Source organism: Rhinopithecus roxellana, chromosome 8, assembly GCF_007565055.1.
Source record: "Rhinopithecus roxellana isolate Shanxi Qingling chromosome 8, ASM756505v1, whole genome shotgun sequence".
Taxonomy (NCBI): Eukaryota; Metazoa; Chordata; class Mammalia; order Primates; family Cercopithecidae; genus Rhinopithecus; species Rhinopithecus roxellana.
In genome coordinates this window covers 37,018,752-37,031,127 of record NC_044556.1, presented here as the reverse complement: position 1 = coordinate 37,031,127, position 12,376 = coordinate 37,018,752, and the positions used below count along the sequence as shown (strand labels likewise).

Here is a 12,376-nt window from a genome sequence, read left to right as displayed (position 1 = left end):
TGGATTCATACGATATCCTTTCCCATTTTCCTTCCCTATGTTATGTGGACTTGGTATTAGAACAACGTATCATCTAATTAAAGGTCATCATTTTAAATCCAATATTCAAAAAGGTAAAGGTTTCTATTTATAAAATAGGTCTTTTCTCTGAATAAGAATCCTTAATAGATAAATATCATCAAACTGTGAAACTTTTGGGTGTTGGTCTTAATTTGTATTTTTCTGGTCTTTTTTCAGCTTGTATTGAAAATAGATGACATATTCGAATCTAAAAGAGGGAAGAAGAAGGTAAAGTTACATACTTACACTGGAAAGGAATTACCTCCAACAAAAGGTAAGAATTGTTATCTGTTCCAGCTATCCTGTAGCTGTCAGGATACAGGAGGAGAATCACCATATAACTTAATGTTTGATACGTATTAAAAATTTTGGCTTACTTTCCTGTTATCCCACTTAAGCATAAACTTCTTTAAGATAAGGGATTGTTGCTCAAACCCATTTTATTTAATTCTGTGTCAAGTAATACCTATTGGATGAACAAATAAATAAATGCAAAAATAATCATAAACCAATGATACTAATTTTCATAGACAAATTGAATCACTATTTTGTAGTCCTACTTTGATTTATAATCATTTATCAGTATAGACTCTTTTGTTGTAGGTATGAAAACATTAGTCTTGTATAGACTGAAGGTATGTGGTACTCAACTTGTAGTCATTTAATAAGTTTTATCCTGGCCAGGCATGGTGGCTCATGCCTGTAATCCCAGCACTTTGGGAGGCCGAGGCAGGCAGATCACAGGGTCAGGAGTTCGAGACCAGCCTGACCAACATGGAGAAACCCCGTCTCTACTAAAAATACAAAAATTAACTGGGCGTGGTGGTGCGTACCCATAATCCCAGCTACTCAGGAGGCTGAAGCAGGGGAATCACTTGAACCCAGGAGGCAGAGGTTGCAGTGAGCTGAGATCACGCCACTGTGCTCTGGCCTGGGCAACAGAGCGAGACTCCATCTCAAAAAAAAAAAAAAGTTGTATCCTTCAGATGCCTAGACAAAACTTATATTGTTAACTAAGAAATTGTCAACATTTATAATAAATCATTAGAACTTTCTTAAAAACTTATGCAAGATTCTTAACTTGGTTGTCTGGGAATATGGTTTGGCTGTGTCCCCACACAAATCTCAACTTGAATTGTATCTCCCAGAATTCCCACATGTTGTGGGAGGGACCCAGGGGGAGGTAATTGAATCATAGGGGCCAGTCTTTCCCATGTTATTCTTGTGATAGTGAATAAGTCTCACGAGAACTGATGGGTTTATCAGGGGTTTCTGCATTTGCTTCTTCTGATTTTCTCTTGCTGCCACCACGTAAGAAGTGCCTTTTGCCTCCCACCATGATTCTGAGGCCTCCCTAGCCATATGGAACAGTAAGTCAAGTTCAGCCCCTTTTGTTTCCCAGTCTTGGATATGCCTTTTTTTTGAGATGCAGTTTTGCTCTTGCTGCCCAGGCTGGAGTGCAATGGCATGATCTCGGCTCAGTGCGACCTCCATCTCCCGGGTTCAAGCAATTCTCAGCCTCAGCCTCCCAAGTAGCTGGGATTACAAGCGTCTACTACCATGCCTGGCTAATTTTTTGTGTTTTTAGTAGAGACGGGGTTTCATCATGTTGGCCAGGCCGATCTCAAACTCCTGACCTCAAGTGATCCACCACCTCAGCCTCCCAAAGTGCTGGGGTTACAGACGTGAACCACTGTGCCCCGCCTTGGGTATGTCTTTATTAGCAGTGTGAAAATGGACTAATGCATCTGGCAAATATGTAGAATTTAGCAATTTTGGTTTATAAGTTCCTTAGAAACAACAGCTAAGTCATAGCAAAGGAGAATATTTCTTCTTTTTGCAGACTTTTAAAGATAGAATTTTCTTTTCTTTTTTTTTCCTTTTTGATACAGAGTCTCACTCTGTCACCCAGGCTGGAGTGCAGTGGTGTAATTTCAGCTCACTGCCACCTCTGACTTCTGGATTCAAGTGATTCTCCTGCCTCTTCCTCCTGAGGAGCTTGGGATTACAGGCGCATGGCACCACACCCAGCTAATTTTTTCTAAGTTGAGATGGGATTTTACCATATTTGGCCAGGCTGATCTTGAACTCCTGACCTCAAATGATCCACCTCCCTGGGCCTCCCAAAGTGCTAGAATTACAGGCATGAGCCACTACACCTGGCCAGAATTTTCTTTTTTTTCCTTTTGCTGCTGCTTTTTTTTTTTTGAGACAGTCTTGCTCTGTCTCCCAGGCTGGAGTCCAGTGGCGCAATCTCAGCTCACTGCAAGCTCCGCCTCTCGGGTTCACGCCATTCTCCTGCCTCAGCCTCCCGAGTAGCTGGGATTACAGGTGCTCACCACCATGCCCGGCTAATTTTTTGTATTTTTAGTAGAGATGGGGTTTCACCGTGTTAGCCAGGATGGTCTTGATCTCCTGACCTCGTGATCCGCCCGCCTTGGCCTCCCAAAGTGCTGGGATTACAGGCGTGAGCCACTGCACCCAGGTATCTCTAAGTAGGTTATTACCGAGCCCTTAATTTATTTGTAGTCTATGCCTTATGGATTAGGAACATTCTAGTAAATTTGGCTTTAAGACAAGTTTTTGAAGAGCCAGTTTTTTGACTGTATTAATGTTGAAAAGAACAAAAAATCCTCCAACTTCTAGCCAACTTCTGCTGTCCAAAACAAAAGTAAAGAAAAAAGGAGCAGCCTCTACATTGTAACCCTTCACTTATGGCTCAAATAAAATAAACATTTACCTTTCCCTACCTCTGACCAACTCCTCCAATGCACCAGAGAAATTTCTCTCATGCCTGAGGATCTCCTGCCTTTATCATCACAGTTCTCAGATTTTCATTTTCTTTCTTAAGCTTTTGTCTGTATATCAACAATGCCTAATACAATAGATAATTATATTTACCTACTCTGAAGTCCCTGCTAGAGTTTACTGAATATATTCCAACCTGAATATTTCTTGATTTTTTTTTTTTTTTTTTTTTTTTTCTGAGACAGAGTCTCACTCTGTCACACAGGCAGGGGTGCAGTGATGCAAACATGGCTCACTGTAGCCTCAACCTCCTGGGTTCAAGCTTTCCTCCCACCAGAGTCTCCTGAGTAGCTGGGACCACAGGCTCATGCCCACCACACCAAGCTAATTTTTAATTTTTTATAGAGACAAAATCTCACCATGTTGCCCAGATTGGTCTTGAATTCCTGGGCTCAATCGATCCTTCTGCCTCGGCCTCCCAAAGTGCTGGGATTATAGGCATGCGCCACCATACCTGGCCCTAAATATTTCTTAACTTTCAGTTTTCACATATTACAAAAGGACTTATCAGCCTTCATCAATTCTGTCATTATAATTTTGTGTGTTGAAGTCTCATATTAAAAGTGGACTATCTGGTACTTTTTCGATCCCTGTGGATTCTCAGTAGATTTTTCTCTTGCCTCATAATCCCCCGAACCTTCATTCATTGTCTTAGAATACAGGTCATCAAAACCCATAGATGAGAATATATTAAGCCAATTAAGTGATCTTTTATAAGGACTTTTCTAGTTATATTGCCTTTTCCCCTTTTCTTCTCTCTTTTCTTTTTTTCCAAGCACTTCCTAAGTTTCTAAGAGGTACCTGGTACTAAGACTATAGATAGGACCAGGAGCTCACAGTGTTTGTTTCGTCCTCTGAATAATATTTTATAGCCACACTATACTTTTTGTCATGGTGGTTAATTTTGAGTTATAAAACATATGTAATATGCAATATTTAAACAAGCACTTTTTCTGTAACATCTTATGTGTCTTTCCCACCTATCTTAAGAATAGGCAGCATTTATTTTAATGTTCTCTTATTCCTTATTATAAAATGAAAAGCCAGAATTTTCCAAACTTCCCCCTCGCATACCTAGAAAATTTCATGTGCATGCAAATACATTTTCTACACAAATACTCTTACACTATTCAGGCTTTGTATGCCTTCCTTTTTTAAAAAGCTTAATTAATGTATTTCAGAGCTCTTTCAATATCAACACAGAGATCCACATAGCTGTACTGTATTTCATTGCATAGAAGTAAAATAATTTTATTTAGCTAGTAGACAGTTTAGTTGTTTCTAACATTTTATTTAACCTGTGGATATTTAAAAGTGTGTGTGTGTGTATACATAAAAATCTTCAATGCTGCAAACGCATCTTTTACTTATGTTTCTATATAAGACTATTTTTGTAGAATAAGTTCCTAGAAGTGAGCTTAATCACAGAACATATGGATTTAAAATTTTGGCCAGGCACAGTGGCTCACACCTGTAACTCCAGCAGTTTGGGAGGCTGAGGTGGGTGGATCACTTGACCCCAGGAGTTTGAGACCAGCCTGGGCAACATGACGAAATCCTGTCTCTACAAAAAATACAAAAATTAGCTGGGTGGCCGGGTGTGGTGGCTCACACCTATAATCCCAGCACTTTGGGAGGCCAAGGCGGGCGGATCATGAAGTCAGGAATTCGATACCAGCCTGACCAACATGGTGAAACCCTGTCTCTACTAAAAAATTCAAAAATTAGCCAGGCATGGCGGCGCATGCCTGTAATCCCAGCCACTCAGGAGGCTGAGGCAGGAGAACTGCTTGAACCCTGGAAGTGGAGGTTGCAGTGAGCCAAGATCGTGCCACTGCACTCCAGCCTGGGCGACAGAGTGAGACTCCGTCTCAAAAAAAAAAAAAAAAATTAGCTGGGTGTGGTGGCACACGCCTATAGTCCCAGCCTACTCGGGAGGCTAAGGTAGAGGGGATCACTTGAGCGCGGGAGGCAGAGGTTCCAGTGAGCCAAGATTGTGCCACTGCATTCTAGCCTGTGCAGCAGAGTGAGACCCTGTCTCAAAAAAAAAAAAAAAAAATTGTAACTACTGCCAAATTGTCCCACAAGCAGATTGTAACAGCTTGTTTCTACAAACATCATTTGAAAATACCTCTTTCCCCATAATCTTCATCAATAAACACTATGCTTTATTAAAGCTTTTTATGGCAGTATCATGGTTGAAAATGTATGTCTTGTTTATTGTTTTAATTTACGTTTATTTCATTATGAATTTGGGCAGTTTTTATGTTTATCAACAACTTACAAATCTTATTCTATGAATTGCCTGTTCCCACCCTTTATTCCTTTTTTCTGTTGTGCTTTTTCTTCTCGATTTGTAACAGTTTTTTGAACATTAAGAAACAGCCTTGTATCTGCAATGTGTTTACAAATACTTTCCCAGTTTATCGTTCACTTTTTGAGTTTAATACTGACTTTTAAATTAGATACAAGTTTATATCATCAAATTTCACTTATGACTTCTAGGCCTTGTTTTTTTCTGATACATTTAAATGTTTTCCCTTTCTTTGCATTTCTGTTTTGCTTTAACTTTTCAAACTTAATCTAGAAATGTTTCATTTATTTATTTTAAAAGCTGCTTGTGTGTGTGTGTGTGTTGCCTGTGTGCTCAGAATTATACAAAACACTCCCTTGTGAAAACAAGATAGTCTCTTATCTCCAAAATACTTAAAATCTGATTGGGGAAAATGAAAATAGTTCAAAGCATTATGAGTACTATGAGAATTTGGAGTAAAGAAAAAATCCATGTGGACTAGAAGTAGTTTAGAGGCATTATAGAAGAGGTGGGCTGACTTGGTAATATCCCTCTCCTAGTTCTCATGGTTTCCTGTTATTCTAAATTTATAGTCTGGTTGGTGTTTATATTCTTGGTTAGGCCTCTTGGTGTTTGCCTTTGATACTTTATTTGGAATATACAGACAACTATGTGGATATAGAAATAGAATCCACTCTGAACTAGACTTCTTAAAACTGGTTTGAAATGCAATTAGTTTCTAGAATTAGGGATGAGGGGGAGCTGAGGAGTGAAGTAGGGTGTGGGAAGAAGATGTAGTAGAGGAGTTTCCTCTTTGAGCCTTTTGCTCTCTTTTGATAACTGTCCCAACCTGATACAACCAAGTGGTTTGGAGAAAGGCTCAGCAGCTTTATTATTCCTTACTCCCAAGTCCCCAGGTTTGTGGGTTTGCATTGTTCTCATCCTCATGTACTTCCTACTGTTGGACAATACAAATGGAAACTCCGTCTCTCTTTTTCAGGTGAAACCAGTGGGAATGAAAGTGATGCCGAGTATCTGCCAAAGAGTGAGTGAGTCAATGGAGCTGCTCCCGTTCTTATGATGATCATGAGTTAGGTGGAGGGCACCTACCTTTGTGATTAAGCATGTTTTTCCCAACATGAAGTTCCATTTTGTAGGTGATTTCCTTATTTTCAGAACCTGTTGAGGTTTGGAGAATTAAACAGTTAGAATTAAACACTGTCAGCTGTTTGACAGCATTTAAAGTCTCCCATGGTGGAGTGAGGTTGAACAGTGTGGTTCTTATGATGGAATATTCTTAGGGGAGCAGCAGAGGGCTGCATGTCCAGACATATATGCAGTAGTTTCCTGGCAGCCAAAATAGAGTGTGTGAATCATCCTCTGAGCAGTAAACATCTGATTTTTTTTTTGAGACGGAGTCTCCCTCTGTCGCCCAGGCTGGAGTACAGTGGTGCGAGCTCGGCTCACTGCAACCTCTGCTTCCTGGGTTCAGGCGATTCTCCTGTGTCAGCCTCCTGAGTAGCTGGGATTACAGGCACGCGCCACCACACCAAGCCAATTTTTGTATTTTTAGTAGAGATGGGGTTTCACCATGTTGGTCAGGCTGTCTCAAACTCCTGACCTCATGATCCTCCCACGTCAGCCTCCCAAAGTGCTGGGATTACAGGTGTGAGCTACCGCGCCCAGCCAAATATCTGATTTTTTTGTAGCCACTCAAGTGTAATTATTTAAGTAACTTTGATACCTCTGATATTGAAAAAGTAAACATCTATTTGTTATTTATAGGCATTTATATTCCAGATTATTGTGCTGTTTACTTTCTAGTAGAATATAGAATGCATCATGCTTTTTTGACTCTGTTTGTCCAAGCACTTCATGATGCCTTCATCCTTCATCTAATGATGATGTTATCTAGTTACCACAGCAAGTTATCTACTTCATATTTCAGTGACGGACATACTAAGCCGTGTAAAAAGTAGAAGACATACATTATCAGAGCTGAGTACAGGGCAGTTCCACTTCCAATCTGACACCCTAATTTTATGATTAATATAGTCTTGTGCTCCCTCCACCGGCCTGAATTGCTTCAGGTGTTTGATTCTGTAGCCTGACTGAAGGTGAAATTTAATAATCATCAGGTTCAGTCTAGATATGTAAAGATGACTAATTTAGGGCTGTTACTACTGAGAAACAGGACCTAAAGTTTTCTTGACTTGAACTCAGCCCTTTGACGTAAGTAAAGTTTTGCCTAGAGCACTGAATGTACTGGATTATTCTGGGGAGCCATTCCCGGATGCATTTTTTTTAAATGTTCTTAATATTTTGATCTATAGTATAACTTCTTTTGGGACAGAATGCATTATATCAAAAAGAAAGGAAAGACAATTAGAGGTTGAGTCTATCAGTGGCTCAGAATGACACATAAGCAAATCACTGGGACATGTAGACTATTCTGCAAGTCCACAGTTTCCTTCCGTGGGGACCACCCTAGATTGCTCAAAATTTAGAGATAAATGAGAATAGAGGATAGGTGCTATCCAGTTTTGATTGATACTGCTATGACTGTTTAAATAGTATGCTTCCATAATTTTATTCTTTTGAGAAAGTCTGCTGATGGATATCTTCTTCCACTTAATATTTTTCTCTTGCGTCTAGCACCATTTACTGATACAAGCATATATTCATTGTTAGTAATATACGGCAAGGAGGGAAGGGAACTGGACAGTTTCTTCAATGTGAGGATAATTTTTGTTTTAATTTATCAAACTCACCCCTTTCTGTACTTAGGACTCAGTTATTTTATCAAATGTCTGCCCCCTGCCCCCTGCCACCTGGCACCGTGTGATTTAATGGCATTCCCAGCAGTAGCATCTGTTGTCAGTCTAGCACTTTTTCGTGACATTTTCCATGTGTCCTGGTGTGATGCCATGAAAGATGGGATAGCATAGATTATTTGTTGGGACATACATAAGTATTGGTTGGTACATGGAATGTTAGTCCCATTGCTGTCCAGAAGTGGAGTGAGGACCCTGCGCACTTGTGAGGGTCTGCAGTTATTCCCCCTAGTATGTCACAGCCCTAACAGATATGTCTATGTGGCAGATACTGGTTATTCAGCATTCATTCCGCAGTGACTGTGTGAAGATTAATCCTGTGTGGGTCATGACCTCTGGTGCTGCAAGGAAGGTAGGGCTACAGAGAGAAAACATTGCTCCATGATTTCATTACAGATCGCCATAAACGCTTAGCACAACTGCAACAGTCTTCCAAGAGGAATCCTCACTACCAGACCTTGGAGCGGGATCTTATTGAATTACAGGAGCAGCAGCTGTTTGAACTTTTTGTGGTGGTGTCTCTACAGAAGAAACCATCAGGAATAAGCTATATTCCCCAGGTCATACAACAATTCCCTGGCAAGGTAGGTACAAGGAGGCCAAGAGGCATTCAGGAATGTTCCTGTGTCTCTGTGTGCATTTATTTCCTGTCCTCTTGGTTTTTGTTATCTCAGCCAGTTTTTACCAATACTTGTGGTAGGATCTGGTGGCTCTGAAAACATCTTATGTTAGGCATGAGCTGCAACCCAGGCGAAACAAAGCAAAACAAAATAGCTCATTTTCCTAGTTTTTTAAATTTTTGGCTCTGCCATTTAATAATCTTTAACAAGTTACAAAACCTTAGTTTTCTCATCCTTAAGGAGGGGAATAATAAATGTGACAGAATAGGGTAGTGGTTTAGAGCATGTACTCTGTGCAAAAGCTCTGCGTTTCCCACTTATTAGTTCTGTGACTTTAAGAAGTTACTTTTCTTTCTCTCTCTTTTTTTTTTTTTGAGACAGAGTCTCGCTTTGTTGCCCAGGCTGGAGTGCAGTGGTGCAGTGTCGGCTCACTGCAACCCTGCAACCTCCACCTCCCAGGTTCAAGCCTCCTGAGTAGCTGGGACTACAAGCATGTGCCACCACGCCCAGCTAATTTTTATATTTTTAGGAGAGACAGGATTTCACCATGTTGGCCAGAGTGATCTCGAACTCCTGACCTCAAGTGATCTGCCCGCATCGGCCTCCCAAAGTGCTGGGATTACAGGCGTGAGCCACCATATTGTGTCTTAGTTGTTTAATTTGTAGAATGGGGGTAATCACAATAGTATCTACCCCTCTGAATCATAGTGAGGATTAAATAAGCTAATTTATATAAGGCACTTAGAACAGTGTCTGGCATATAGTAAGCTCAATATGATGTTATCCATTACTAGTAAGGATTTAGTGAGATAATGTATATAAAGTGCTTAATGCCATCCCTGGCACATAGTATGTACTCGATAAATGGTAGGTGTTAATTTTTGGTAACCATTATTATTAACAATAATATTTGATTTCTCTACCTTTTTTAAAATAAAATCATTCATTCATTCAAATATTTTTAAAATACCTAATATTTGCCAGGATTAGATGATGGGAGTACTACTGAAAAAGATCTTAGTCTCTGGTTCACAGAGCTTATTGAGCCTGTGAACCAGTTAAGCCCAGAGACATGGTTGGGTTTCTTTTGCTTTGCATAGTGTTTGTGTAAAAGTAACAACAATAATTTTTGTTGCCAACATTTAACAATCAAATTTCACATACAAATCGGTATTTCTGCCTTTTCCTGAGAAACTGGAAAGAATGCCAACACAGCCTGCATTCCTAAGTGTCAGGAATGGGTTGAAGCTTAATAAGGAGCAGGACTTCAGAGCAGGTGACCAGTGTAGTTACATAAGGCCCTCACTCAGAAGGGCCCTGCATGTAGGGTCTAACGATCTGCAGTCACCATCTTGAAATGCTAAATAATTTTAGCTTTGAATTTGTGTTTGTAAATGAAGTCTGATAGGAAAATTGGGCATGTGCCAAGGTCTTAAAGCCTGAGTTCATGCATGTTGTTACCTTCTGCTGCTTCCCTAGGATGAGTTCTCTTGTCCTGTTCTCCACTGCCTGATTCCCTGGGTCCTACCTAGCATGTGCCCTTTCCACTTCTACTCAGTGACTACTGCCACCTTCTCCCCCCTGCTGGGCACAGGCATTGGGAGGGTTAGGATCAGGCCAGCATTGCTCTGCAGCATCTCCAGGCAAGGCATGGGGAAGCTTTCCCTGGCCTGGGCTGGTGGTGCCACTCATGGGTGACTTTTTGGGGGTTGCTCAACTGCTGTGGGTTGGAATGTTGGCCCCCATGGGAAGGGGAGATGCCTGGCTTAACTTCCCAACCCCCAGTCGAAACACAGAGTCTCAATTCTGCAGCTACCCGGAGAGGAAACCCAGTACCTCGTGGGCCCCTTGTGTACCAGATTGCAGACTGCAGCACTTGGGTGTCTGTGAGAGTCTACACTCATCCCCCAGGATCCTCATGCCTAAGGGAGTGTGATGTTAAATAGCAAATAAAAACTCCATTACAGAGGCCATGGAAGAAAAGATGTTTTATGTTTAATTTTTTCTGCTTTTTGGACAAGAAGCTCCACATTTTCATGTTGCATTATGCTGTCTGAATTATGTAGTTTTCCTTAGTAAGGAGTGATCCCTTTAATAGGGACATTTACTCACTCTCCTGCTCATTACTTGGACCACTTCTCTCATTTCAGTTACCTGCTTGGCCACTTTAGGACTTTTGGGTTTATAACCCTGAGTTACATGTTTCACTAAAAAAGCTGGTGAAGTACAACTGTACTGGAATCTAAGAGACATTTCCTGCATGGATTCTCATTTTCAAAAGGTCCTCAAAAATATCCCTACAGTAAATAATCAGTAAGTTTAATTTCTCATAAAATTTCTCAATGTAGCCTGAAAGTACAATGTCACAGCACTGTTAAGTGACCCAGAATGGCTACATAGTTTGGTTTTTTTAAGAAATTAAAGGGGCCATGCACAGTGGCACATGCTTATAATCCCAGCTAGTTGACCAGCTGAAACGGGAGGATCACTGGAGCACAGGAGTTTGAGACCAGCCTGGGCAACATAGCAAGACCTCCTTCTCAACAACAACAAAAAAGAAATTAAAGGGGAGGTGATTTTTACTAGTTATCTGAAGGCAATATGGTAATTAGACTTAAGGGCTTGTTTTTATAGAGGACAGGTCATACTAATTTCTAAATGTCTAGTTTACTGAAATTTAGACTGTCACATAGGTACAGTACCAGATTTATGCAAAAGGGTCTTCTATGCTAAACTTTTACAAGAAGTTGCAAACCAGCAATTAGGTAGCAAAGATTCTATGCTAAAGGAAATGATTATATATGGGATGGATTCTCAAAATAGTATCTCTCATTTTTTCTTTCTTTTTTTTTTGAGACGGAGTCTCACTCTGTCGCCCAGCCTGGAGTGCAGTGGCCAGATCTCAGCTCACTGCAAGCTCCGCCTCCCGGGTTTACGCCATTCTCCTCCTGCCTCAGCCTCCCGAGTAGCTGGGACTACAGGCACCCACCGCCACACCCGGCTAGTTTTTTGTATTTTTTTAGTAGAGACGGGGTTTCACTGTGTTAGCCAGGATGGTCTCAATCTCCTGACTCGTGATCCGCCTGTCTCGGTCTCCCAAAGTGCTGGGATTACAGGCTTGAGCCACCGCACCCGGCCTATTTTTTCTTTTTTCGAGGCAGGTTTCTCTCTGTCACTCAGGCTGGAGTGCAATGAAGCAATCACTGCTCACTGCAGCCTCATCCTCCTAGGCTCAAGAGATCCTCCCACTTCTCAGCCTGCTGAGTAGCTGGGACTACAGGCATGTGCCACTACACCCAGCTAACTTTTGTATTTTTTGTAGAGATGGGGTTTCACCATGTTGCCCAGGCTGGTCTCCAACTCCTGGGCTCAAGTGATATGTCCACCTTGGGCTCCCAAGGTGCTGAAATTACAGGCATGAGCCAGTGCATCTGGCCGTATCTTTTCTAAATAATATTCATCTACCATTTCAAAGCTTCTTTGATTGTTGATTGGACAGTGTCTTGAGGTGACTAGGTTTTTGTTCTCAGTATATTGAAGAATGAATTTTTATCTTATGTTCCTCGGTTCATAAAGATACTGGGTTCCCATTAGTTTGTCAATCCTGAATTAAGATATTTCCTCTTGATAGGAAACTTTTCACTAATCTCTCTTACAGTAGATGCTGAGATATCCACAGGTACCATTTCTCAGTAAAAATAGGATTCTTTGTTCTCAGTAACGCTGTTCTCAGTTCACCTCCAGTGATTTCCAGAATTGAC

General features: G+C 41.0%; 1 protein-coding gene across 1 annotated transcript in view; it reads left to right on the top strand.

Moving 5' to 3' along the window:
- The window catches only part of DENND2C (DENN domain containing 2C), an 84,119-nt gene that overhangs the window by 51,769 nt on the left and 19,974 nt on the right, over positions 1 to 12,376 (top strand). Inside the window, 3 exon segments of the mRNA XM_030935716.1 lie at positions 238 to 334; positions 6,162 to 6,206; positions 8,392 to 8,579. Of these exon segments, the coding sequence (XP_030791576.1) occupies positions 238 to 334; positions 6,162 to 6,206; positions 8,392 to 8,579 (330 nt within the window).